General features: G+C 42.6%; 1 protein-coding gene across 2 annotated transcripts; it reads left to right on the forward strand.

The window, feature by feature from the left end:
* Positions 1 to 55: 55 nt before the first annotated feature.
* On the forward strand, positions 56 to 22056 carry LOC109197834 (homeobox protein Rhox13-like). 2 transcript variants are annotated; one of them, XM_019353610.1, is made up of 10 exons: positions 56 to 133; positions 11428 to 11496; positions 11607 to 11762; positions 11847 to 11972; positions 18150 to 18300; positions 18418 to 18524; positions 18727 to 18863; positions 19933 to 20068; positions 21197 to 21457; positions 21984 to 22056. In XM_019353610.1, the coding sequence occupies exons 1-9, from the start codon at positions 101 to 103 to the stop codon at positions 21209 to 21211; spliced, it is 930 nt and encodes a 309-aa protein (XP_019209155.1). In that variant the 5' UTR covers positions 56 to 100; the 3' UTR covers positions 21212 to 21457; positions 21984 to 22056. The 2 variants fall into 2 exon arrangements, with proteins under 2 accessions (XP_019209155.1, XP_019209156.1); XM_019353611.1 differs by having other exon boundaries at positions 11607 to 11717.
* Positions 22057 to 25747: the final 3691 nt, after the last annotated feature.

A 25747-nucleotide genomic window follows, 5' to 3' on the forward strand; every position in this document is an offset into this window, starting at 1 on the left:
CTCCGCCCCTAATGAGCATTTGAGCAGCCAGTCATAATCATCTATGTCATGTGATCATGAGTCAGGAAGCGGATTGTTGTAGTGAGAGTTTAGAAGCACGATGGATGACGAATTTGAAGGTACCAGCTCTCAGGTAGGAAGATAACTTTCAAAAGTTACATGAATGCAAACAGGTACCTTGTCCGGTTTTTTTTTTGTTTGTTTTTGTGTTTTTGTTTGTGGTTTTTTTTGCTTTTTTCTTATTCTTTTTTTAACCCTGTCCTGTGTGGCAGGTATTGCAATCAGACTTGTGATCTGAATGTATAGTCATTGTGTTCTTAGTGAATTTGAATTAACACAATAACCTCTGCGGTTGACAGACGTGCCGGCGCCAAAATCACATGACCAATTTAAGGCGTCACAGCAAAAAGATGGAGCGACCCAGGCTTATGGCGTTATTTTTTGTGCCACTATTCTGAGCGCACTTAAAAAAAAAATTGAGCGCACGTAAAAAAGGTTTGCAGGTGCAAGTGTTGCATTTTGAGGAGAAATTTATTTTGAGCGAAGAAAAGCTGAATTTGAGTGAACAAAATTCATTGCTGCGTGCAAAAAATGTATTTCAGTGTTTGCTATTATCCATACACACACACACACACACACACAATTGCAGCCCCTCTCCCTCAGTTTTTGCATTTGCGCTTGCTCGCAATGTGTTGCTCGCGCTCTCAACATTTCTGCCCGTGCGCGCTCAACTGACAGACTTGGATGCAAAAAATCTGATTGGCTGTTCTGGTCTCCAATCAGCTCGAAGTGACGAAATGCAATATCCCAGAATCCATTTCATCCAAAACTCAAACGAGGCAGTGGCGGAGGACCACAGAGTGGCGGAGTTTGAAATATTACTCTTCTAGGTCACAAAATAAACTTTTAAGATATTTTCATGTGAGAATGGTGCTGTGTAAACTTCAAATATCTGCTTGATTCATCAAGACATCACATATTTCCATAAGTGCTCTAAAGTTTTAAGGAGATAGAGAAAGAGTTGAGCGCGCACGGGCAGAAATGTTGAGAGCGCCAGCAACACATTGCGAGCGAGCGCAAATGCAAATTCAGCTTTTCTTCGCTCAAAATAAATTTCTCCTCAAAATGCAACATTTGTACCTGCAAACTTTTTTTCATGTGCTCTCAAAGTTTTTTTTTTTTTTACGTGCGCTCAGAATAGTGTCACAAAAATAATGCCATACAGGCTGTGTCCCAATTCAGGGTCTGCACGCTTGAAGTACGCGCAGTACTACTACGTACGGTGCGTACTATAAGTACGAGAAGTGCGGAAGTGAGAGGCTTGTGAAATGGGACGGTCTAGCCTTCGTCGTGCTGTTCAGGTTGCCTAGCAACCATGATACTAACCGCGAGAAAGGTTTCATACAGCTTTGTTTGACAGAAATGAAGGAGAAAAAATGTTTTGTTGGTCATTCATTTTTGTCATGACATCACTTTGATTAGTTGAGTATCTGAGGCTGAGACCACGGGACTGTAAAACATGATTGTTGGGCTTCATTTCTGTACTGAACAGTCATTTTAAGATTAGTTAGTAAATAACAATTAGCTAATGTTGTTCATGAGACTAAAATCATCTCACTGTGGTAATGTAAATATAATATGGCCAATAATATATGTATTGTCAGATTATTATGATATATATATATGTATGTATATATATATATATATATGTATAGAATAGAATAGAATAGCTTTTTATTGTCACTGTTACAAGAACAGTGAAAGGCAGTTTGGCATCTCTCCATATGTGTGGAGTACACAATAGCGAATGTATTTACACAATAACAGACAAATTTACATTTACACAAGAAAAGATATGTACAAGTTATACATACACCTGCAAACATACACGCACATACATACATATATGTATATATACATATTTGCATCCGTACATGCGTACACACACATATTTCCACATACACACTTACATCTATATACATACACATACATGCCATCTAACTAGCAGGTGCATTGAGAGGTGCAGTGTGATCAGTGATATTGCACATTGAGTGTGTGTGTGTGTGGGGGGGGATGATATTGCACATTGAGTGGGGGGGGTGCTGTTGGAACTATACTGAATAATGTTATAATAAATACAGTTTAAAGAGGTAAGGGTGTTGGTTGGGCAGCACGGTGGCACGGTGGTTAGCACTGTTGCCGCACAGCAAGAAGGTCCTGAGTTCAGTTTCACCATCAGGACGGGGTCTTTCTGTGTGGAGTTTGCATGTTCTCCCCGTGTTTGCGTGGGTTCCCTCCGGGTACTCCGGCTTCCTCCCACCGTCCAAAGACATGCAGCTTGTGGGAATAGGTTAATTGGATAATCGAAATTGTCACTAGGTGTGAATGTGTGAGTGAATGTGAGTGTGAATGGTTGTCTGTCCCTGTGTGTTGGCCCTACGACAGACTGGCGACCTGTCCAGGGTGTACCCCGCCTCTCGCCCTATGACAGCTGGGATAGGCTCCAGCGCCCCCGCGACCCTGAAAAGGATAAGCAGATGCGAATGGATGGATGGATGGATGGGTGTTGGTTGCATTGAAGTATGAACAGAAATACGATTTATAAATAAGGTATAATGTCCATGAGTGTTGGCAGTGCAGTTATCCTCCAATTAGGGTGGAGGTAGGGCATGTTTGACAGCCTGTGGGTAAAAACTTCTGTTGAGTCTGTTTGTCTTTGACCTGATGGACCTGTAGCGTTTACCAGAGGGAAGGGGGGAAAAAAGTGAGTGTCCAGGGTGTGAGGGGTCTTTGATGATGATGCTGGCTTTCTGCTGAAGTCTGCCAGTATAGATGTCTCTGAGGGGGGGTTAGTGAAGTGCCGATTGCCCGCTCTGCTGCCCTCACCACCCGCTGCAGTTTCCTCTTGTCCCCCGCGGTGCAGCGGTTGAACCAGAGTGTGCAGCAGTAAGTCAGAAGGCTCTCAATGGTGGAGCGGTAGAAGTTTACTAGCAGTCCTTGGGGTAATTGGGCCTGACGTAGTTTCCTGAGGAAGTACAGCCTTTGTTGTGCTTTCGCTACCTGGTGGGAGATGTTTGTGGACCAGGTAAGGTCGGCCGAGATGTGGACTCCGAGGAACTTAAAGCTTTCTACCCTTTCTACCTCCTCCCCATCAATGTAGAGGGTAGAGTGCTCAGATCGCTTTGTTCTTCTGAAGTCGATTACCATCTCCTTGGTCTTGGCTGTGTTCAGATGCAGGTTGTTGTCGTCACACCATCGCTTCAGATGCTGAACCTCCTCTCTGTAGGCTGAATCATCGTTGTTGTCCATCAGTCCTATGACAGTGGTGTCATCAGCAAATTTATAATGGTGTTACTGGTGTGGATTGATGAACAGTCATGGGTGAAAAGTGAGTATAAGAGGGGACTGAGGACACACCCCTGTGGGACACCCACATTCAGAATGAGGGTGGAGGAGGTGTGCTCTCCCATTCTTACGTTCTGGGGTCTGTTTCTCAGGAAGTCCAGTATCCAGCTGCACAGTGAGCTGCTGAGTCCTAAGTTGCTTAGTTTATTAACCAGTTTGTGGGGTTGAACTGTATTGAAGGCAGAGCTGAAGTTCACAAACAGCATTCTCACATAGGTGTTACTAGAGTCCAGGTGTGTGAGGGCTGTGTGAAGAGCTGTTATTATGGCATCCTCTGTCGACCTGTTTGCCCTGTATGCAAACTGGTATGGATCGAGGTTTGCAGGGATGGCAGCTTTAATGTGTGGCATGATGAGCTGTTCGAAACATTTGGCAATTATGGGTGTTAAAGCAACTGGACGATAGTCATTCAAGCAGCTCACTGTGTTCTTCTTGGGCACTGGAACGATGGTGGCTGACTTAAGGCAGGATGGTACTAATACTGTAGCAGTGAGAGGTTGAAGATGGTGGTGAAAACCTCTGCTAGTTGGTCTGCACATGCTTTAAGCACTCTACCGGCTACACCGTCAGGACCAGCTGCTTTCCTCGTGTTGACTCTGCGCAGTGTGGCTCTGACCTGGTGCTGCTCCAGCTGGATGGGAGCGTCATCCCTCTCTGTAATGGCAGGATGGGTGATGGTGTCTCTGTTTCTTGGTCAAAGCGGGCGAAGAAATGGTTTAGGGTGTCAGGTAAGGTGATGTCTGGGGAGTTGGTTTGTGTGCAACTGTCTTTGTAGCCAGTGAGTGTCTTGATCCCCTGCCACATGTTTCTGGAGTTCTTTGTGTTAAAGTGTTCCTCGATGCGCTGTTTGTATTTGCGCTTGGCTTCTTTTATGCCTTTAACCAGAGATTGGCGTGCCTCTTTGTAGACTTGTTGGTCTCCTGATTTGAAGGTGCTGTCACGTGCTCTTAGTAGGGCTCTCACCTCACTGTTGAGCCATGGCTTCTGGTTTGGGAACACTTTAACAGTCTTTGTTGTTGTTACGCTCTCAGTACAGAAGCTGATGTATGAGAGTACAGCAGATGTGTGGCCCTCCAAGTCTGATCCTTCTGCAAATACACTCCAATTCGTGTTATCAAAACAGTCTTGTAGGGCCGTGGTGGCTTCCGCGGTCCACACTCTTACTGATTTTTCCGGTGGTTTTTGTCTTTGAATTAGAGGTTTATAAGCAGGGGTCAGGGACAGAGAGAGATGATCAGAGAGTCCGAGATGAGGCAGAGGGTGGCCTTGTAAGCATCTGGGATGTTGGTGTAGACCTGGTCTAGTGTGTTGTTTTCCCTCGTCGGAAAGCTCACGTTTTTAAAGAATCCAGGCAGGACAGATTTCAGGTTTGCGTGGTTTGCGTCGTGTACCTGGAGTCGAGTGTTTTAACTGATGCATGAACGATACATTTTTAGACATAAGTTGTAATGGCCGCCATTTTCTTTGTGAGTATTTATTACACAGCGTGCTGCGGGAAAAGCCTGTTCTAACGTTTGAATCTAAGGTTTATATTTTAGCACCTGACAGCTCTTTTTTGCTTCTCATCCGTAAATACTCTGCATCTTTCATGTGATTCAGTTTATTTTGAAAAGTCTCAACAGGATCTTGAGCTTTATTGTGAAAGGTTTATGTGGAAATTAATATAGCCGCTACAGTGACCATCAAAATAATGAAAAAATATTGCCGTAAACAGTTTATTTTGCGACACCACGAAACAAACAATAGCGTAAAATGAAATGATAGACATTTTTATATCGTCATCCAATATATATCGTTATATCGAACAGCCCTATATATACATATTACAGGATATATTACAGCAGTGAGCTTGAACTCTGGGTCAAAGATTCAAGTTGCAGTTATTTATATTTCCCATCACCTTAAAGCTTCACTCAAAGACAAGTATCTTTGACAGTGTAAATACAGATGTATTAGTGGTGCAACGGATCAAAAGTCTCACGGTTCGGATCGGATCACGGTTTTAAGTCACGGATCGGATCAATTTTCAGATCTAAGTATTTTTGCCTATTAAAATCATTCAACTGAAGAATCATTCCACGCACTTATCTAAAAACTAATTAAGGTGCAATATGGACATAATGGACCATGCTGGGCATCCTCTGCATCCTCTGCACACGGCCATGACATCACAGGAGTCTGTTCAGTGACAGGTTGCTTCTCCCAAAGTCAAGGACCAGCAGACTTAAAAAGTCCTTTGTCCCACACGCCATCAAACTGTTTAACTCCTCGCTGGAGGAGAGAGGGAGGGGAAACGGGGACAAAGGAGGGGGGGACAAGTAAGCTGTAGTGCCATTTCACTGTGCAATAGTTTTTGTTAATATCCAACGGTGTATTAGACTCACAATACTTGAAATGTGCCGTTCCCTTGTATTCTTATTCCTATTTATTCTATTTATCCCTTTTGTATTCTCTGTATTTATATATGTGTATATATGGTATATTTCTGCTCACATTCTGCAACTTCTGTCGGTGCTGTGCTCCTGGAAACTGAATTTCCCGGAGGAACCCATCCGAGGGATAAATAAAGTTTCATCTAATCTAATGTAATATATAGGGCAGTGCAGGGCTTTGTATCTACCACTCTGCTGTGATATAACGAGTGGTCACGGTCACGTGGCGTTCTGTTGCCCTGGAGGTCCACCCATTTGTAGTTAGAGCAACAGAAGATGCCTGGGACAGTTCAGCCATAACTCATACATGCTTGGAACGATCTTGTCACTGAAGTGGATGCGCAACGAGATATCATAGCATGGCTCAAGCACGTTCATCACAGTTTAAACCCCTTGTTTTGCACAACTGAATACGGCCTCCCGTCTGCAGCTAAACACCCCAGTAGCTTTTGTAATGGCTTTAGCCCGGTCGGACTGGGCAGCAAAAGGCTGCTTAAATGCCACAAACTCCTCTGCTCTGCTACTTGGACCGCTAGCGCTGACCATAACTACAGCTTGACAGACTGACCACGCGCACCATACACATACTTTTTTTTTCTTTTTAGAATCTTTGGATCACGTGTGTACCGAACCGTGGAGTGGGATCGGTTCGGATTTCGGATCAACCGTGATCCGTTGCACCACTAAGATGTATTATACATAAGAGACAAATATTGTTCGTTTAATATGTTGGCATTATTACATTTGGCTCAATGCTTACTTTTATGTGTAAAAAGAAAATGTACGAGCTGTGATAACTGTTTCTGATAGAATGAAGAGTAGACTGATATATGAAATATTCCTTTATTGGGTGAGAAACTCAGACCATGTCATAACTGCTTTAAGTCATACAGAACAGATATCAGAGCCTTAAACAGGCTGACTTCTGCTAAATGCGTCAAACTGGGCAGAAAAGTATACAAACACAGAACATCCTTATAGAATATGATGTAACACTATAGATAAGACCTACCCAAAGTGTGGGCAGGGCCATTGCAGGGGGGGCGCGGTATGAAAAGAGGGTTTGGGGGGGGGGGGGGGGCGTTAACAAAATGCTTGGACATTGCTAGCACGGGGCGCCCACAGAAACGCAAAGCAGGAGATGATGCATCGCTGAATGTTTCCAAACCAACTTCATTCTAAGCCAAAGACTAGAAAATATGGTGAAGCATATCTGCCCCTTGGTTTCACCTGCACAAGTGCTGAGGTAGGTCTCCCCTGCAGAATTGGTTTTCCCTGCATCGGGAGCAGCGCTGGGCTGTTCAAATCACGACTAACAGGATCCCACAGTTGTTTATGTTTTTAAAACCCATTTTGCACAGAGAGGCATTTTTTGAAAAATGCATTGATAGCAATGTTGAATATTATTACACAGGGAAAAAAAACGACTACAGTAAAATAATCACACCGTGATGCCTGTGCCTTTGTAAATTAAGGGACAGTAACTGTGTGTGTGTATATGTAAGCGTGTAAAACCTGAAGAGACAAAATACTGTTAATCTTGCTATCTCCCATTCTGCAATTCATCTCATGTAAACAATAACGTGTGCACAGCGTGACGTGAAAAAAGGCACATACCTTTGACATTGCGTGACGAACTCTGTATTCCTCGTCCACACGTAAACGGAAAAAAGGAGTTTTAAAAAATCTCAGTTTTCGGTGATTCCAAACGCCGTTTACGTGCGGACGAAACAGCTGCGTTTTCAAAAATACCCGTGTAGGTGTGGATGTAGCGTAACAGAGTTAGTAGTTTATTTTATTACTACCTGTAATTTATTGCAGATTACTTGTATTTGTTTAATTGTTTACTAAATGTTTGAGGTGTGAAAGAAACCGCAATGGAGCAAAATATGGGTGCGTGTGGCTGGAGGATGTGTTTGTGCAGGGTGAAAAAAAATGCACAGAAATAAATTATTTTTCAAGAATAATTAAATAGATTCAACATCTTTCTTCAACAGAATTGCAGAATTCACAGATGGTACCTTCCCAGAGGAAAAAGTACTATAGCTTACTAGGGTATATTAGACTTAACAGTTACTATATACAGTAATGGACTAATATACATTTTACATCAGATTAAAACTTTGGGTGTAAGATTCAGATAATTATTTATTAAAAGCTAGACATTTTAAATGAGAATAAGAAAGAAAAGTATGTCTTTTCCCTGTTAATGCCCTATCGGCCCCCCTGGCTAAACTTTGCTAGATCTGCCCCTGCACAGTTACCAGCCGTCAGCTACGTAGAAAAAGATCCTGGTCTAGAAAGTAATATTAAATAAATTCGAACAACAGCGTATCAAGTTTAAACGTGCTGCTGTTGTTCAGCTGCTGGTTTCCTCTTTCTGGTGCAAAGTGGGCCAAATACAAAGAAGAGAGACGGACTCGCAACAAAAAAGCCGATCAGCTGATCATTAAGCTGAAGTAGCAGCAAGAAGGGGAGGGAGGGAGAAGAGGCAGTCGCTCCATATATCGGTTGTTAAGCTTAACATGGGAACGCTTTACAAACATTCAGAGATGAACTTACATGCTTGCTTTACTTCTCTCTGGGATAACTTTCTCGGAGATGAAATGCTGGTTTGGTAGCGAGGCTCCAAATACACACAGCCGCTCTATCACATGACGCATACTGCTCCGACGTGCTACGGTTATGAGCCGAGTTACGCCATGTCGCAAGTTTTCTGAGGTTTTTTTTGATATTTAATGGATCGGATTACATTTTTTATTTCCCTCCGATATACGATCCAGTAATTTAGGTCAGTATCGGACCGATACAGATACGTAATATCGGATCGGGAACAGTCTGTCTATTCTCTCCATCTGTCAGCTGCTGCTGGCTCTTCCTCCTCCTCTTCCTCACACACTGCTGAGTTTGTCCTGGTGGATCATCAGGGGTGCAAAGCCTCACAGATGATGTGCAGCAGTGGGTCCCTCAGTCTGTCCTCACTCTGGACACTTGCAGTTGCCACACATGGAAATCAAATGTGTGATAAGCTGCAGGATTCAAACACAAGTGTAACTTATAAATACATGTTCATACTTTTATTCCACAATCAGAGAGAAAGAAAAAGAGAGAGAGTGCAGGACAGACAGACAGGTGACAGTCTCAGGTGTACACACTGCTACAAAACAGCACAAGAGAAGGAGGATTTAGTGTTTGTGTTATTACGAGTGCTAAACAAGAAGAGTTCCCAGATGGTCCAGTGGACACATGTGTGACTCCTGCGATTAAAGCATCTTTCTTTCAGCTTAACGAGTGAACCGTCAGCTCGTTCAAACACACGTTAAAGTACGTTTGGCTCGACACCACCGAACAGAGGCAGCAATATAACATAGCTAACATTAACAGTGCAGTGAATCCTGCTTGTGCCGTGATATTCAGGACTGCAAACCGAGCAGCATCACTGACTTTCAGCTTGTTGTGTTTGTTGATATATGACTGACTTTAATTATCCATAAAATCATCACATTCTCTGTAAGATTAAGGTCGACTATGTAAATATATTGAAGTAGAGTAGGGATGCAACGATACCAATTTTTTCAAACCGATCCGATACCGATACTTGGATCTGAGTACTTGCCGATACCGAGTACAAAAACCGATACTTCTACCACACACAAGTTAAACTTAACCAGTAGTAAAGAAACGACCCCACACAACTCTTTAACACAAACGAAACGTTTACTGAACGTAAGGGCAGAGACAAATACTGTACAACACATCCCTTTTTTAAACTCAAATGATATTCCAATTCCTTAACCAAATGAAATACACTGTATAAATGACATAATTCCCTTTCAAATTATATTAAACAACCCAAATTATGTTATCACCTTTTGGTAAGTGACTCACTAATATACACTCCAAAACACGTTATATAAATCCACTAAACATACAATATTCACACATGGGCTCCACACACTCACATTCACACTTGTTGCAGGCCTGTTTGCTGCTCACGCCGGACGATGGAGAAAAATCCTCTTCTCCCCAGTAAGAGCACAAAAGTCTGACTTACAGTTCAGCTGATCGGTAGGTCGCCGTTCACCAGTCCCACACTAAATCCACTCCCTGCGGACCCGATGCTGTCTCTGCTACAGCGCGTTAGCGAGTCACTGTCCAGCTCTCCGACAGTCCATAGCGGCTGCCTCCGAGGCGCAGCCAAGCAGTCCGGGCTAGCCTGTAGCCTCGGCGGTCGTAGCTGGAAACACAGCACGGTGGTGCGACCATTGAAACAAAAAGTCACTTCACCCACACTCTGTTGTGAAGCTCTCACACGGTCAGCTTTCTAGTCACACACTCTTTTGTGCTGGTTAACCTCAGTAAAACTAGCCGAGTCTCTCACTTTGGTTCAGCTAACCTCGTGCATCTCCCCATGCAAGGTCCCGTTTTATGCTACCTTCACAGGCCTCCAGAAAATTAGAACTCTGAAAAATATTTTAACTCCCTTCAGAGTTACATACCATAAAATAATACTTTTATGATTAACGTAACAGTTTGATTGCTCTAATTACCTGTATTTACCTTGCGACATATTACAGGGCAAATTATATTCAGGGTAGAGTTACATCACATAACATCAACTGTGAACACCTTATGTTACCGTGGCGTTTAAGTCCATGGGAATTATGAGTATCGGTTCATGGTATCGGTTAACTTTTACGAGTACGAGTACGCACACATTTTACAGTATCGGCACCGATACCCGATACCAGTATCGGTATCGGTGCATCCCTAAAGTAGAGGCTTTAAAACCAAGTTAACGCTGAAAGTACAAACATCACTAATGTCACACAACTTTACCGACATGTGACCAACAGTAATGTTTTAATGTTCTTTATTATTAAACATTCGCACATAAATAAGTGAGATAATATTCAGTACTTACTTTTGACAGTTTACTCTTCGGCCGCTCCCTTCTGCCTTCTGCCGTATTTTGCGGCAAAATTATCCACACCCACCGCCGCGCTATGAATTGTGGGATATATGGGACCACAAAGCGTGCACCGGACCACGCTTGATATTTGGGGAAATCGACGGCGCATTTGGAGTACGCAATTGAAGTACACTTCGAGTTGTCACGTGGCGGTGACGTAATCGCACTCAAAATGCGTACTTCAAGCGTGCGGTCTCTGAATTGGGACACAGCCCCAGTCTCCATTTCAACTTGTGTTGAAAGTGCGGACTTCAAATGATATTTTCTTAATTGTGTTAATAGGCCACGTAAAACCAGAGTTATGATTCAAAACAAAAGAAACAGTACAAACGGTGTTTTCTGAGGACAGCGCTACCAAACACTCTCCGTTGGTGACCAAAATTTAAAAAAACAAAAACGATGCATGTCTGCCATTACCTGCCAAAACCGGAAGTAACATAATATTTCGTGGGAAACGTAGTTTTCCCCCTCAGGGCCTTTATATACCTATGCTGGTGGTTTTAAGTTATGTCTGACATATGTCTGTGCAGTTCCTGGGATGCTTAGACCTGAAAATGCACTGTTGGAAATTATTTATTTTTTATGTTTTGTTTTGTTTTTTTACTTTTCTAAAAACAGATGGTGATCTTTTCTAAAAACGATAGGACAGGTGTGGAGGAGAAAGAAGCAAGAGAATGGGTTCCTAAGGTGGGCAAGAAATATCCAGCTTCTTCTCCTGTAGTTAACGATGTAAATATGTTGTTTTCACACATCCATGGAAGGTGAGCAAAATATATATTTTTCTGCTCTAATAACAGTCTGTGAGCTCATCTGAAGATGATGGGACAGATGACTGGAAACCCACACAGGATGAATCTGAAGGCTATTCAGAAGAGGAGGAAGAACAAGAACGTAAAAGGATTCCTAAGGTAGCCATGAAAAACAAAACTGGGTGTCCTGTGCCACAAAGAGAGGTGAAATTCATCCTCAGTTTCAGTGGTTCCACAATCTATCTATCAAAAATGAGCCAAACATATTGTTGTCTTCTCTTAAAACAGATGGCGGCAGCATCTGAAGAGGATGGGACACATGATAGCAGACCCACACAGGATGAATCTAAAGATGATTCAAAAGATGAAGCAGAACATTTGGGACAAATGATTCACAAAGTGGCCATGGAAAAGGTAAATATTGTCCTCTGTTTCAATGCATTCAACAAAATATGTCTTTGTATTCTTTTACGTCAGATGGTCAGCTCATATGAAATATGCAAGGAGTAAAGGTATTGAAGGTACATGAGTTTAAATACCTGGAGTCAAGCATCCAAAGCAACAAGCAGTGCAAAAGGACAGGCAGGGGATGGCAGAGCTCAAGATGCTAAGATTTTGTTTGGGAGTGACCAGGATGGAGAAGATTAGAAATGAGTGCATCAGAGAGACAGCTCATGTTGAGCCGTTTGGAGACAAAGTTAGAGAGGCAAAGCTGACATGGTTTGGACATATGTAGAAGAGGCATAGTGAATATATTGTTCCATATGGAGCTGGCAGGCAGGAGGAAAAGAAGAAGCCATAGAAGAAGTTCGTGGATGTAGTGATGGAGGATATTCACACGCAAACCCCAAGAATGTTAGGAAATCATGTCAGTACATTCCTTGAAGTGGTTCTTTTTCACATGTAAGAGCTTTGGATGCATTCTCACCACTAATATTCTGCTGGGTTTTGTCAAGGATGCTCTCTGAGTGTCTTTGTAAGGTTCTTGCCGACCCACGTCAAAATAGCCCTAATTACTTGAACTGAAGCTAACTGGACTTACATTTTTTGGGGTTTGTAAAGGTGTGTCTCCACTCACATAAGATGCTTCTTTACTTCTTAAATGTCTGAAGGCCCAGGTATTTAACCCCTGATGGGGTTGTCACTTTAAATGTGGTCCTAAAAGATGTGGACAAGCCTGTTATGTCCGATTTAGACTTCTGCTGGGAATCTTTGTAGTGCCTGCAATGTAACCTACGTAAATGGCCAACGTCATTGCTGGCATTTATTGTGCATTGTGTTAATTACAATGTGCTAATGTCCTGGTCTTTTATATGTAGTGCCAGCCAATAGGAAAAAAATAAAACCCTGGGAGTAGGGATTGATATCTGTTCCTCAAGATTTTTCACTTCTTTATACATTCCCTTACATTCATTCCAATAGTTTCCACAGTCTCCCTCCAGAAATTTGCTGACATTTGTGAGTACTTATATTGATACTATTATTATTAATGTTCCTTATATTGAGGAGATGATCATTACTTTCACTGATAAATTTTAAAACTGCAGTGAAAAGGGGGGCGGGGGGGTAGAAGAAGAAGAGCAAAGCGGCAATCGATGGTGCTGAAATGGCCAATCACAATAATCGTGGGCTACATTGAGCTATAAGACCTATATGTGTATATTTATATAAACATTTGCAGACACGTTGGAAGTTGGTGCGTTCCAGACACAGTGAGGAAAAACTGGATTTGTTTTGGTTATGTGAGGAAATGAGGTGTTATTTTTCTGCCATTTTTATTATTTCCTTTTACTATTTGTAGTTTCATTATTTTGTTATTGCTATTGCATCATAATCATATAACAAGCATTTGCATTGACGCATTTATTAATAGTGATATTGCATTTAGATGTTTAAACATATTGGCACCCAATTAAGCTTTATTACAGGTGCAGTTATAACCACTTTAAACTGTTGAGTTGAATTTATAATCTTAAATGTTTATATGCAGACTGCATTGTGAAAGAGTAACTCTGTGCCAAAATAAGACAGGAAGTTACATGTTTTTGAAGTTACATGCTTTGCAGGAAGTGAAACCGAAACCAGAGTCTGAGTGCGAGTTATTCTGAGGAGCTAGTCGGCGAGGTGAAATAGGGTGTGATTGTGGTTAGCACATAGACACACACGTAACCACACACATACATACACATAGTAGTAGGCTCATTTTGTGGTAAAGAGTAGAGATGGACCGATCCGATATTAGGTATCGGTATCGGTCCGATACTGACGTAAATTACTGGATCGGATATTGGAGAGAAATTAAAAATGTAATCCGATCCATTAAATATCAAAAAAGCACCTCACAAAACTTGCGACACGGCGTAACTCGGCTCATAACCGTAGCACATCGGAGCAGTGTGCTCACGTGATTGAGCGGCTGTGTGTATTTGGAGCCTCGCTACCAAACGAGCATTTCATCTCCGAGGAAGTTATCCCAGAGAGAAGTAAAGCAAGTGTGTAAGTTCATCTCTGAATGTTTGTAAAGCATTCCCACATTAAGCTTAACAACCGATATATGGAGCGACTGCCTCTCTGTCCCTCTCCTGCTGCTACTTCAGTCGTGAAACTTATTAATGATCAGCTGATCGGCTTTTCTATTGCGAGTCCGTCTCTCTTCTTTGTTTTTGGCCCACTTTTCACCAGAAAGAGGAAACCAGCGGCTGAACAACAGCAGCACGTTTAACCTTGATAAGCTGTCATTAGAATTTATTTAATATTACTTTCTACACCAGGATCCTTTTCTACGTAGCTGACGGCTGGTAACTGTGCAGGAGCGGATCTAGCAAAGTTTAGCCAGGGGGGCCGATAGGGCATTAACAGGGAAAAGGGGGGTACAAAGACATACTTTTCTTTCTTATTCTCATTTAAAATGTCTAGCTTTTAATAAATAATTATCTGAATCTTACACCCAAAGTTTTATTGCTGGGAGTTTGCAACCCTATTAGTTAGGTTGCTTAATATTTCTGCTAAGTAGTCTTTAAAATACCAGAATAGGAAGGATGGAGTAGGTTTAAATTCATTAGATTGATCAGTATTGCTGAACTATGAAATATTTTGGGCGCAGTGTATTTTTTACATACAGGTATAACAGAATAGGTTTAGTGTTGTTGTTTATTTAAACTTGAGTATGAACTTATACAAAATGCAGCAAGATATTAAAAAAACAGTTTTATTGATTAAAAAACACACTATATCGGATTCATATCGGTATCGGCAGATATCCAAATTTATGATATCGGTATCGGTATCGGACATAAAAAAGTGGTATCGTGCCATCTCTAGTAAAGAGTTCAGATTTAATTCTGCTACAACTGCAAGAGTGCCTGCGTACGTGACAGTTTGTTCCAGACGATAAGCGAGCGTCCGGCAGTGACAGGAAGCACCTGGCTTCGAGGAGAAGAGAATGATCTTTTTAAACTGTGTTAAAAGTCGTTGTGGTTTTGAGTTGACGTATCCATGTAATTTATGCAAGAGGGGGCGTTCTAATACCCCGATGTATAAAACTGTGTTCTGAAGTTTTGGAGATAGAGATCAATGCTGTCTGCGTACAGGATTTATCTCTCCACATGTGTCATTAAATCATTCGTTGACTCCACCTGACAGGGTCAGTGTGTCATTCCGATCTCCACCATCTCTCTGTCCTCAAAATGAACCTTAACAGTTATTAGTGATAAAAACACATTCATGGATTGAACCTGACCAGTGCTCTGTGTATAGCTTATTTAGCTAGTCAAAAATACACAACAGTGGCAGTACAGATTAAAAACACTTATTCTATTTATTCAGGTACACACTAATAGCTACTGCATAGATTTCTTGCTGAATCATAAATCTCCAGTCAGTCTTTAAGGGTCATATGAGTCAAGATGTGACTCCTCTGTGAGACATTGCCCTGCCATATTGTTGTGAGCTATTAAGGTCACATGAGTCAAGCTGTGGGGGTTGGGAAGAGGATTTCAGGACTGCATTATAGGTGGCTGATAGTTAGCGTCACTACCTCCACTCAGTGGTGGTTGTTCACAGTGCCTCTGTCTGTATTCTTGATCGAAGATCTCTGCTCTCCTATGTAAAGGTCCGAGCACTCCTCACTGCATTGCAGGGTGAACAATGCGTTCTTTAGCATGTGTCGGAGTATTTTGATTAGGTAGTTTTTTGTGAGGGTGTTGCTGTGTCTGAAGTGCACTGGGATGTTGTGCTTGGAGAAATTTCTCCAACAAACCTGCCAGATGCTGTCTGAGTAAAGCATGGAGGATGCAGGATACATGACGCCCACTCGCTTGTTGTGAATACTCTGGATAATTACCTGTAGCATCCTCATATGGGTTCAGGTGGAAATGATTCTGTATTAAGCAGCGCAAAGACAGTTTATCTGAATGATTTGGACATTTGTGTCGAGAGAATTTCAGGGTTACAGTGTGTGAAAAGACAAAAATAAACACATTATACTTGGCTGCTGATCATGAAGTTTAACCTTTAACCCAACAGTTTTGCATTTTCTAGTAAATCTCAACAGGTTTCTAATAATGGCTCATTCAGTGTGTAATTACAGTCTAGTGTGTATGAAATATGCACACCTAGAGTCCTCTGAATTATTAATGATGCAGCTGTGAAAATGGCATCCTGGATTTGAATGTTTGTCTCAGTGTGTAATGTCGTGTGATATCCGTAGGTGACAGATTCTTTGAAGCCATTAACAAGCACATTGAGCGTGTGGAGAATGATCTCATCTCACTGAAAAGCTATGTAAGGTGATAACGGTAAATAAATTGTTCTTTACTGTTATTTGCCAGGATGACACTCTTGGACCCACAGCATGCGCTGTGCTAGTAATCGGTACTTTTAATGTTTACTAGATAATGTTACGGGTTCTACGACAGCAAGACGTTTCAATTTGGCGAGCGCTGTACTTCAGACCAGATCAAATCAGAAATGATTGTTTGTTTTTGAACTACGCTGGCCTGAAGACAAATTTGTACAGAGACTGACAACTGAAATGTGAGTTCGGTAGAGCTGGGACAGTCAGACAGTTACCAGTTTGGCAGGAGAAGAACTGTTTATTTTCATAACTGATCAATCTTTAAAACCCTTTTTTTCCTCCCCCCCAAAAAATCCAAAGTTAGCGGTTGCAGCTTTCCCAGTTGTGATTTATTTGTTAGTTTTTCTTGTCTCTGGGGTGTTTTGATATTGTGAGTACAAGAAAGTAATTATTAGAATGTAATGTGTTAAATTTGCTTAGATGAGAGGGTCCAGCAGTAGATCAGATGAATAGGAAAGGATTTGTCTGTGTGTTTCAGTTTGGCTTAGCTGTAGGCTTGAGTGTGTGTACTTGTTTAGAGGGAAAGGAATTTATGGACACTGGGGGTCTGCTGTCATAAAAGGAGACGGGAAGCTACAGTCGGGGGTTGCTGATGCTGATGCTTGTACCTTTAATAAAAACTCTTAATTGTTCTAACTTAGAAGTAGGTTTGCAGGAGACTCTCCACCTTATCTGTAAATGTAAGACAACAAGAGGCCAATGGCCCAGTGGATGCAGAGTGGGGGTCTCAGTGTTTGTAATATGTTAACTCTGTTTTCTATGTTGTGTAGAGGAATTTGGTTAAGCTTGGGTGAGGAGATTACTTTTATGACCCGAAGGAAGTCACGTATGCAGAGACACACACAAACAGTGCTTTGACTGTTACGACACACCTACATGCACACTCACTCACGTGCACAGACATACGCACAGGTACGCGCACACAGTCACTCACATGCACTCAAATAGACATACGGGTACGCGCACACACAGGCACTCACGTGCTCGTGCATACACACACCGACACAGAGTTTGCAGCACACCATGGGGATTTTATGATAGGGTCCCTTCTACAAAACTGTGGTTCACAGACAAAGGAGTGAAGATTTTGCAGAGGGACACCGGCCTTGCACGTCTTCCATTCTAGAAGATGCATGCTTAAATGAAGATGAAAAAAGATGAATAAAGGTTTTGTGAAATAACTACTGAGTCCAGTGCCATCTCTGGATGCTCAAGGAATAAAAAAGAACCAGGGTGAAACTGATTTCGTAACAATATGTTTGAGTATTGTCTGTCATCAGAAAAAGTAAACAGTTTGAAGACATTACATCAGGTCCTGGATAACTGCGGTGGGCATTTTTATATTCACTAGATTTAATGAACCAAGCAATTAACAGAAAATTAGAAAAATCATTACCTGCTGGCTGCAGACCTGGAACAGACGTGTTAATATCACATATGGGATAGAACAATGGAAATTAATTACTTGGTCCTGGAAGTCCTAAATGAACTTTTATTTTTTGGAAATGATTGCTGCATTGCATTGTGTGGGCTGAAACATTCAACTCTGCACTGCACTCAAAGGTTTTTTCTTCCCCCCCCCCAGACGACTCTCCAAAATTATATTCAGCTTTTAAAAATGTGATAATTGATACCTGATTATTTAAAATCCTTTTTGAAAGAGGAAAAAAACATTGGGACATTTTACTGAATTTGACTGAGAACATCTGTGCTGAGGTACTGTGTCTTCATGGCAGATGGAGATAACACAGGTATACCCCACCCAGCATAGCACCAGGGGCCGAGGTCGAGCCCTCAGCTTCCCACTGCTGCCAGGGATAGAGTCTGTGGACAGCTGCCTGCTGCCACCTGCACCGAAGAAGAGAACACGGATTGGCTACAGCACAGGTGAGGGGAAACGTCTCTGTGTGTGCTCACATTTGACTGCTATGCAAATTATTGCCCTGTAATATGTGTGTGTGTGTGTGTGTGTGTGTGTGTACACTAACGTACTCTTGCGTACAGATCAGTTAGAGCATTTAGAGGCCCTGTTCCAAGAGGATCACTATCCGGACGTGAAAAAAAGAAAAGTGATTGCTGCTTCAGTCGGCGTCACACCTCAGAGAATTATGGTTAGACTCTTACTCTGTTCATCTTCTGTGAAATTTTACTGAAGGCTTATTTTGTGATGTTTTCCTTATGAAGATCTACTACTGGCATTTTTTTCTTTGTGTTCCTGAAAATCCCATCTCATCCTCTGTAAAGCAGTTTCTACCTTTTTTGTTGGCTTCCTCAGTCTTTTATTTGTTTCCCCTGAATGTTTCTGGGTCCCAGGTCTGGTTTCAGAACCGAAGGGCGAAGTGGAGGAAAGTACGTGGTGTTACAGCAAAGGTGGAACACGGACAGAGTAGAGCTGAATACAGTCCACATCACCAAATCAATCCCACTTTGCCCACACTGGCTCACAACAGGTATTTCTGTTTCTTTCCTGTGTGTCTGTGTAGGTTTGCAGTCATCCAGGTCATGGTAGTCTAGAGAGACTAAAAAAAATAAGGTAGATGGACTTCTTTAGGTTTGAAGGCTGTACACTTAAAGAATAAAGGTCACTCTTTTGAGGATGCCAGTGCTCACATTTTGGACTAAGAAGACAAGATGGTTTGAGAGAGATGTAAAGGAGGTCATTTGATCTTGCAAAGGGTTCTTTGGTTAAAAGGGAGTTTTTTCCTTCTTGCTGTTTCTTGCTCCTAGGGTGTTGTTTGATTGCTTTCTCTGCATTATTGTAGGGCCTTTACCTTACAATGCAAAGTGCCTCGAGGCAACTGCTGTGATTTGGCACTATATAAATAATCCAGAATTAAATCCACATCCACTGTGACAATGGATGTCGAGACAATGGTGTACCTGCTGCTCTGTGTGTGGCTTTTTTGCGTGTGTGTGTGTGTGTGGGGGGGATTTCCCTCGTTCTTGGCTTTCAGAAATGGTAGTTTTGATTCTTGTGATTAAGTCGCTCTCATGACTGAGTTACGTCTGTTGAAATCACATTTTTGGATAGGCTCAGATCACTTCGAACCGGAGCCGAGTAGGTACTGAAAGTGTTATTGCAGTGTCTTTACTCAGTGTAGTCAGGTACCTTAGTGCTGATTCAAACCCTGCCTCAACTGAGCTATTAAGTCACATGATGAGGTTGGGCAAGCCCTCACAGTGACTTTACCCATAACCCCTGGTGATGGTAATAACCCACTGTCTTTTTTTTTCTTTTTTTTTCTCACACCTTGGCTCATGTGAAGAAGCTCTGGGTTAATAGTGGGTCAATGACCCTCAGGACCACTTCCAAAGGGGACAGCCCCCCCACTAGGCGTTAAATACCTGGGACTCTTTTGTTTTTAGAACTGATGAAGCCTCTTGGATGAGAGGTGAATTATCTTCACAAAACGCTACGTCCAGATGAACAGAATCCCCCCCCACCTCTCTCGATTTTTATCTCTGTACTTTGATTTGATTCATGCTTAAGTGCATTTTTGTTCTTTGTCTTTGTTTTAGTAAGGGAGCCGCTTCTTTGTCTCGTTATGATGCTCCCAAGCTACCCCAGCTTGCCCCTGTGCCACCTTCATTCCCCACCATAACCACTCAGAGCCCACCCTCCACAGCAGCCTGTTGTCCAGCCTCAGCAGCCCAGGTGTGAAAATCCACACATGCACATTTTACGACACCCTGCTTTTAATGCATTAGCTTGATGAGCATTCAGTCTGTCTGTGAGGAATTCTGTTTATCTTATTAAAATAAACGACTCAACCCAAGTTCAAAATGGCATACAAAGGTGTTAAAGATCGCATCACCCTTCAGCTGAGCTATGATGTTAGCAAGCTCTGTGCCTTTTTGTTTTGCACATTATTACACATTTGCCTAATAAGCGAGAAAAGACATCCAGTGCTAAAATAAATATAAATAATTATTAAAAAGAATCTGCCAAATCAAACATGTACGCTTTCCCACTGTGGCGAGCCCTTGTGTGTAAGTGAACAGCTGAAAGTAGCATTGGAAAGAAAATAGGTCCTACATAAAACTGCTCATAACGAGGTTTTTGAATTTTTGCTTTTCTGTTTAATCAAACAAAACTAAAGCTGTTAAGTTTTTTTGTCTTCTTAGAGCCCTGCAATGTGAAGGCCATCTCGTTCCATTGATGAAAACGGAAACCTCACAACAAAACAATCTAGATGGTTAAATAAGTCTAAAGGTCAGAGGAAAATATGTAAACTTGGATTTGGGATCAAGTTTCCCTTCAACCTGAATTATCATTCCTTTGTGAGGCCCTGATGAATGATTACAATCAGAATACTTTATTAATCCCAAAGGAAATGATCTCAAACCGGACCAGCTTAAATTCTTTGATATCTGGATGATCAAGCCGCGATGCAGTCTCCCCACCTCCATCATGGCTGAAAAGTTTCGTTACATTTGCTTAGGACCCTCTGTTAACATTAGTTATTTTTAAAAGTAAAAATAACTAAGCCACTGGAAGAGAGGAGGACAAAGCTTGTCCACCAAAACTCCTTCAGTTGTAGGGTCGGTTATGTAAAGTAGCTGCAAATTTGACCTCAATAAAATTTGTGGCTTTCATGGCATTACAAACATTGATTTTTAACGGATTTTCCTACATATGAGGAAGTGTTTACAGAAGAATGAAATCTTTGTTCAGCTCAGCGAACCTTCACACTGCAGGTAGAGAAAGTAAAATTACATAGAAACCAAACTACAGTATCTCTGTCTAATCTTGCTTTCTAATTGCTTGGTTTTTATCTGTTAGGTGAAAGCAGAGTGATGGATACAGGCCAGCACCAGCTTTCATCTCAGGAGGGTTTGGTGGAGTATCCCCCCGTCCCATGCAGAGCCCTCCCCCTCTGCAGCTAGCCAGCCTTCCTCTTTTCACCATGACCTTTAACTTTGCAAACCCCACTCCCCCTCTCCTCAACACACCAGCCCACACCCCACCCCTCTTCCTGGATGCTCTGGAGGGTGGCTCTACCTTGGCCCACCATGAGACCCAGTCTCTGCCGACTGACACCAGGTCAGCTCCACTCGCAGCAAACTGTGACATGAATACTAGAGGATACTTCAAATATGGATGAGTAGAAGAGCTGACAGCAGGACAGAGTAGGCAGAGAGGGAATCTGTGAAAAACTGATGTAGTCATGGCTCACACATTGTCTGTAGTAGCAGGGAGTCAGTTTTAGCTAAAATATGCTGTGAGAGATTGCACTTAGTCACTTTGTTCTTATACAATTATGGTTGTATGACTATAGATGCTAGATGTTGTATGACTATAGCACTAAAACTTCTACTTTGTACAAAAATATGTTTATTTTTAATACGGTTGGCAGTATCTATCCATGTTCAGCCACGCAGATGCACTGCATAGAGATAGTGGCAGAAACCTCACATAAATAATCTGAGACCTGAGAATGAAATTCTGATTGTGTCTGTCTGGCTCGATATCACTAGAAGTAATCATAAGAACAACAAAAACCTACAGATGGAGCAATAATCAAAGATGTTTGTTTTTGTGACTAAATTCTTGTTTGCGTTGTCCTCAGTTTGCTCTTTGACTTGGACTACCTGACGTCTAGCCAGCAGAGCAACACTTTGTCTTACCAGCTCCAAACCTCCTACCCACCAGCCAGCCTCAGCTCCAACCTCAAGCATCTCTGCCCCACATGACCTACCTCACACCACCTCCCTACCTCACCCTTAACCCTCCAGAGTCTAATCCTACCTCCTACCTGACTTTTGGCCCTGGAGGAAACTCGACAGGAGTGGTGACCGATTCCACCACGGGTCATGCCTGCTTTCAGTCCCAGAGTGCAATTCAAATCCTACTGCACCACGGTGAGTCACTGGGGTAAAATGAGATTGCATTAATTTAAGTATTGGAAAAAATATGAAAATTTTACTCTGACAAAAGAATCCTATAGGAGCAAATGGAAAGTAAAACTATACACCCTACATCAGTGTAAACTAACCCAGAAGTCAAAAGAAAGTTTTACTTGGTGCTTTCTATGTAAACAGATGTTTGCACCATCATTAGGGATGGGTATCGAAACCCGGTTCTTGTTGAGAACCGGTTCCCACTGTTTCAATTTCTTGGAATGTTTGCCATTTTTGCAAACGATTCCCTTATCGATTCCAGTTGCCCCGAAAGACGTCACCACGTTGCGGAGCGTCATTTACCTGGCAGGGCGCCTAAGTGGCTCAAATGCTCAAAGTTTGGTTATACTTTACGAGAACGGATGACAGCGGGGCAACTTGCAATACTTGCAAAGTAGATATTTAATTTAAAGGAGGAAACACTACGAATATGCAAAAGCATTTGCTCACAAAACACGCGATAACCTTAAATGAATGTCATGTTTTTAATTCCGCTCCGGACTCGTGAATCTCAACCCAGCAGCAGCGGTAACGTTTGCACGTCCTCTAATGGGCTAATGTTGGCATTTTACCACAACTTCACCAGATTTAGCTAATAAAAACTAAACCTATGTCCAGTCCAAGGGCTTAGATTTGGCATGGATGGAAGGACATGTCCCCACCAATAATTTGATCTCTTCGAGTAAAGAAAAACAAACCCGATAGAAAGAAAAAAACGATCTGTCAACGTCTCATTCACCTAGTGGTGCAGAAAGAGTTAAATTACGTTCTCTACTGGAGTCCTACCTCATGTGACAAATATGCCAATGTGATTGCTGTGCCTTTCAGGGAGCTCTGTTTAGTTTTAGCAGCGGCAAGCCTGCGCTGCGAGGACCTGTAAGGAGGAGAGGATGATGCAGCAAAAAGGAAGAACGTGGATAAAAGAAAGTATTTTTCAAAGAAACCTGTAAGTCACTTAAAGTTAAGTTCACTCATAAAATGTGTCAGTCATAATAACGTTACAGGCTATGCTACGCCATACATGCCAACCCTTCCGATTTTTCTGTGAGAATCCCGAATTTCAGTGCCCCTCCCGAAAATCTCCCGTCCAATTTCACAGTTGCTCATTTCCGGTTTACCCGGCTGTCGGAGGACCCGGCCCACTTAGATCGCGAAGGCAAGGTCCTCAGGTGGACACAGCCTCTGAATTTGGACACCCCCAGCCTGTTTCCGGCTGGACAATAATAACGGTGACATTTAACTTATTTTAAGGTGAGTCAAGATGGCGCCAGTATGTTCGGCTCGCCGTCACTCTACCTGTTTTTGGTTTTCTCTTTGCTGTTCATTGCCTTAACTGTGGAAATTAATTCGCTCCGGATCTATGACCGAAAAACTCTTCTTACTATCCGAGACTCAGCAGTGACAGCACCTTTGTTCCTTGTTTTTGAATGGGCAAACAAGCAGTGCCCCTCCACCGCTTGATGGCATTCCGCCTTATCTACGTCGCACCTGGTTCCTCCTTCCCAAGCTATACCGAGAAAACGCTGGAGAAGACGAGGGAAGCGAAGTGGTCTCTTGGTTCGTACAAAGGCATTCCTGTCACTTTCTTGCCTGGCTGATCCTCTCCTTGTACAAATGGGTTTTTGTTACTCTGCTACCGTGAGAGGCTCACTCCAACCCAGAGGACCCTGGTCCGCACTGTCTCTCCAACTCCGCCTGGTGTTGCTCCTGTTTCACCGGTGGGCCCGCTTTTCGGCCCGCGCTTCCTTCAGTCGTCTGGTTCGCTCCTCGCCATACCGGCGGTGGCGTTCTGCCAGGTGAGCGACTCTCTTCCACCTCTGGCCCGCGCCTGATGCCTGCTCCTCTCCTGCGTGATTCCCTAGTACGTCGCTGGTTGCTCCTGCTCCGGGTGTTGGGTCATCGGCTCCTCTTCAGCCACGGATCCGCAGATTTGGTACCGTTATTTCAAACCTCCGCCCACTCAGCCGCACATCAATCCCGATGACAGCTACTGATCTCATTTTATCTATGGCTTTGATCAACACTCGTTCCCTCTCCAATAAGACGTTTCTGCTTAAGGATTTTTTCTCTTCTCATGAACTGGATTTTATGTTCCTGACTGAGACCTGGCTTCATGCTGGTGAGACTGTGGCTTTTTCTGAGCTTCTTCCGCCAGGCTGTTGTTTTTTCAACTCTCCCAGGTCTTCTGGTAAAGGTGGAGGCCTTGCCTGTGTTTTTAAATCAGTTTATGACTGTCATCAGATTTCATCTTTCTCCTTTTCCAGCTTTGAACTACAGCTTTTTAAACTGAACTCATCTATTCCTTTACTGTGTGCAGTAGTGTATCGTCCTCCCAAATTCAATAAGGACTTTATTAGTGAGTTTGGGGAATTCTTATCAGGACTTTCAGTAGATTTTGATCATTTTCTTATTGTTGGCGATCTGAATATCCATGTGTGTTGTCCATCTAAACCTCTGGTCAGAGACTTTGTATCATTGCTGGACTCCTTTAACCTGACTCAGTGTGTGTCTGGCTCCACACATGAGAAAGGTCACACACTGGACCTTGTCATGTCCCATGGCCTGAGTATCCACGTCTCTGAAATCTGTGAGAGTGCGTGTATCTCTGATCACCATCCTGTTCTGTTTTCTGCCACTGTACATTGTTCTGTTGCTGCAGTTAAAGCTCCTTCACGTCGCCACCGGATCATCAATACTCATGTACCATCCCAGTTTTCTGCTGCTTTTAACAACTCTGAGCTCTCCACGGTGAACTGGATTGACTCCCTGTGTGCAGAAGATTTAACTGTTCTTTTTAATTCAACATGCACTTCTATTCTGGACTCCATCGCTCCCCTAAAATCACTCCGTCCTAAAGCTCACGCTGAACCCTGGATCACAGACTGTTCGCGCTCTCAGGCGCTCCTGCAGGTGTGCTGAGAGAAAGTGGAAAAAGGACAAGCTGCAAATCTCTTTCAATATTCTGAGAGACTCTCTTTTAACTTATCAGAAAGCTGCTGAAGAGGCTAAGTCCTCCTACATATCTAACCTGGTTAGCAGTAATGTTCATAAACCTCAGACTTTGTTTCGTGTTCTAAATTCCATTGTTGATCCTCATACGTCCACTCGCCTCACACCTTCTGCCACCCTTTGTAATGACTTTTATGTTTCTTTGTTAATAAGATTTCCTCCCTGCAGTCTGCCATTCCACCTTCTCTTTTCAATCCCTGTGTTTCTCTCCCGTGCCAATCTGCCTTTAATCAGTTTGAGCTAATTTCTCTTTCTCAGCTGCATGAAATAGTCTGCAAGGTCAAGTCTACCAACTGTTCCACTGACGCTATCCCTCTCGTCTTCTGAAACAGGTCCTGGACTCAGTTGGACCTGTCCTTCTGGTCCTGATCAATGCCTGTCTCAGCTCTGGTTGTTTCCCAACACTTTTTAAGCATGCTGTTGT

The sequence above is a fragment of the Oreochromis niloticus genome, unplaced genomic scaffold, assembly GCF_001858045.2.
Source record: "Oreochromis niloticus isolate F11D_XX unplaced genomic scaffold, O_niloticus_UMD_NMBU tig00002670_pilon, whole genome shotgun sequence".
Lineage (NCBI taxonomy): Eukaryota > Metazoa > Chordata > Actinopteri > Cichliformes > Cichlidae > Oreochromis > Oreochromis niloticus.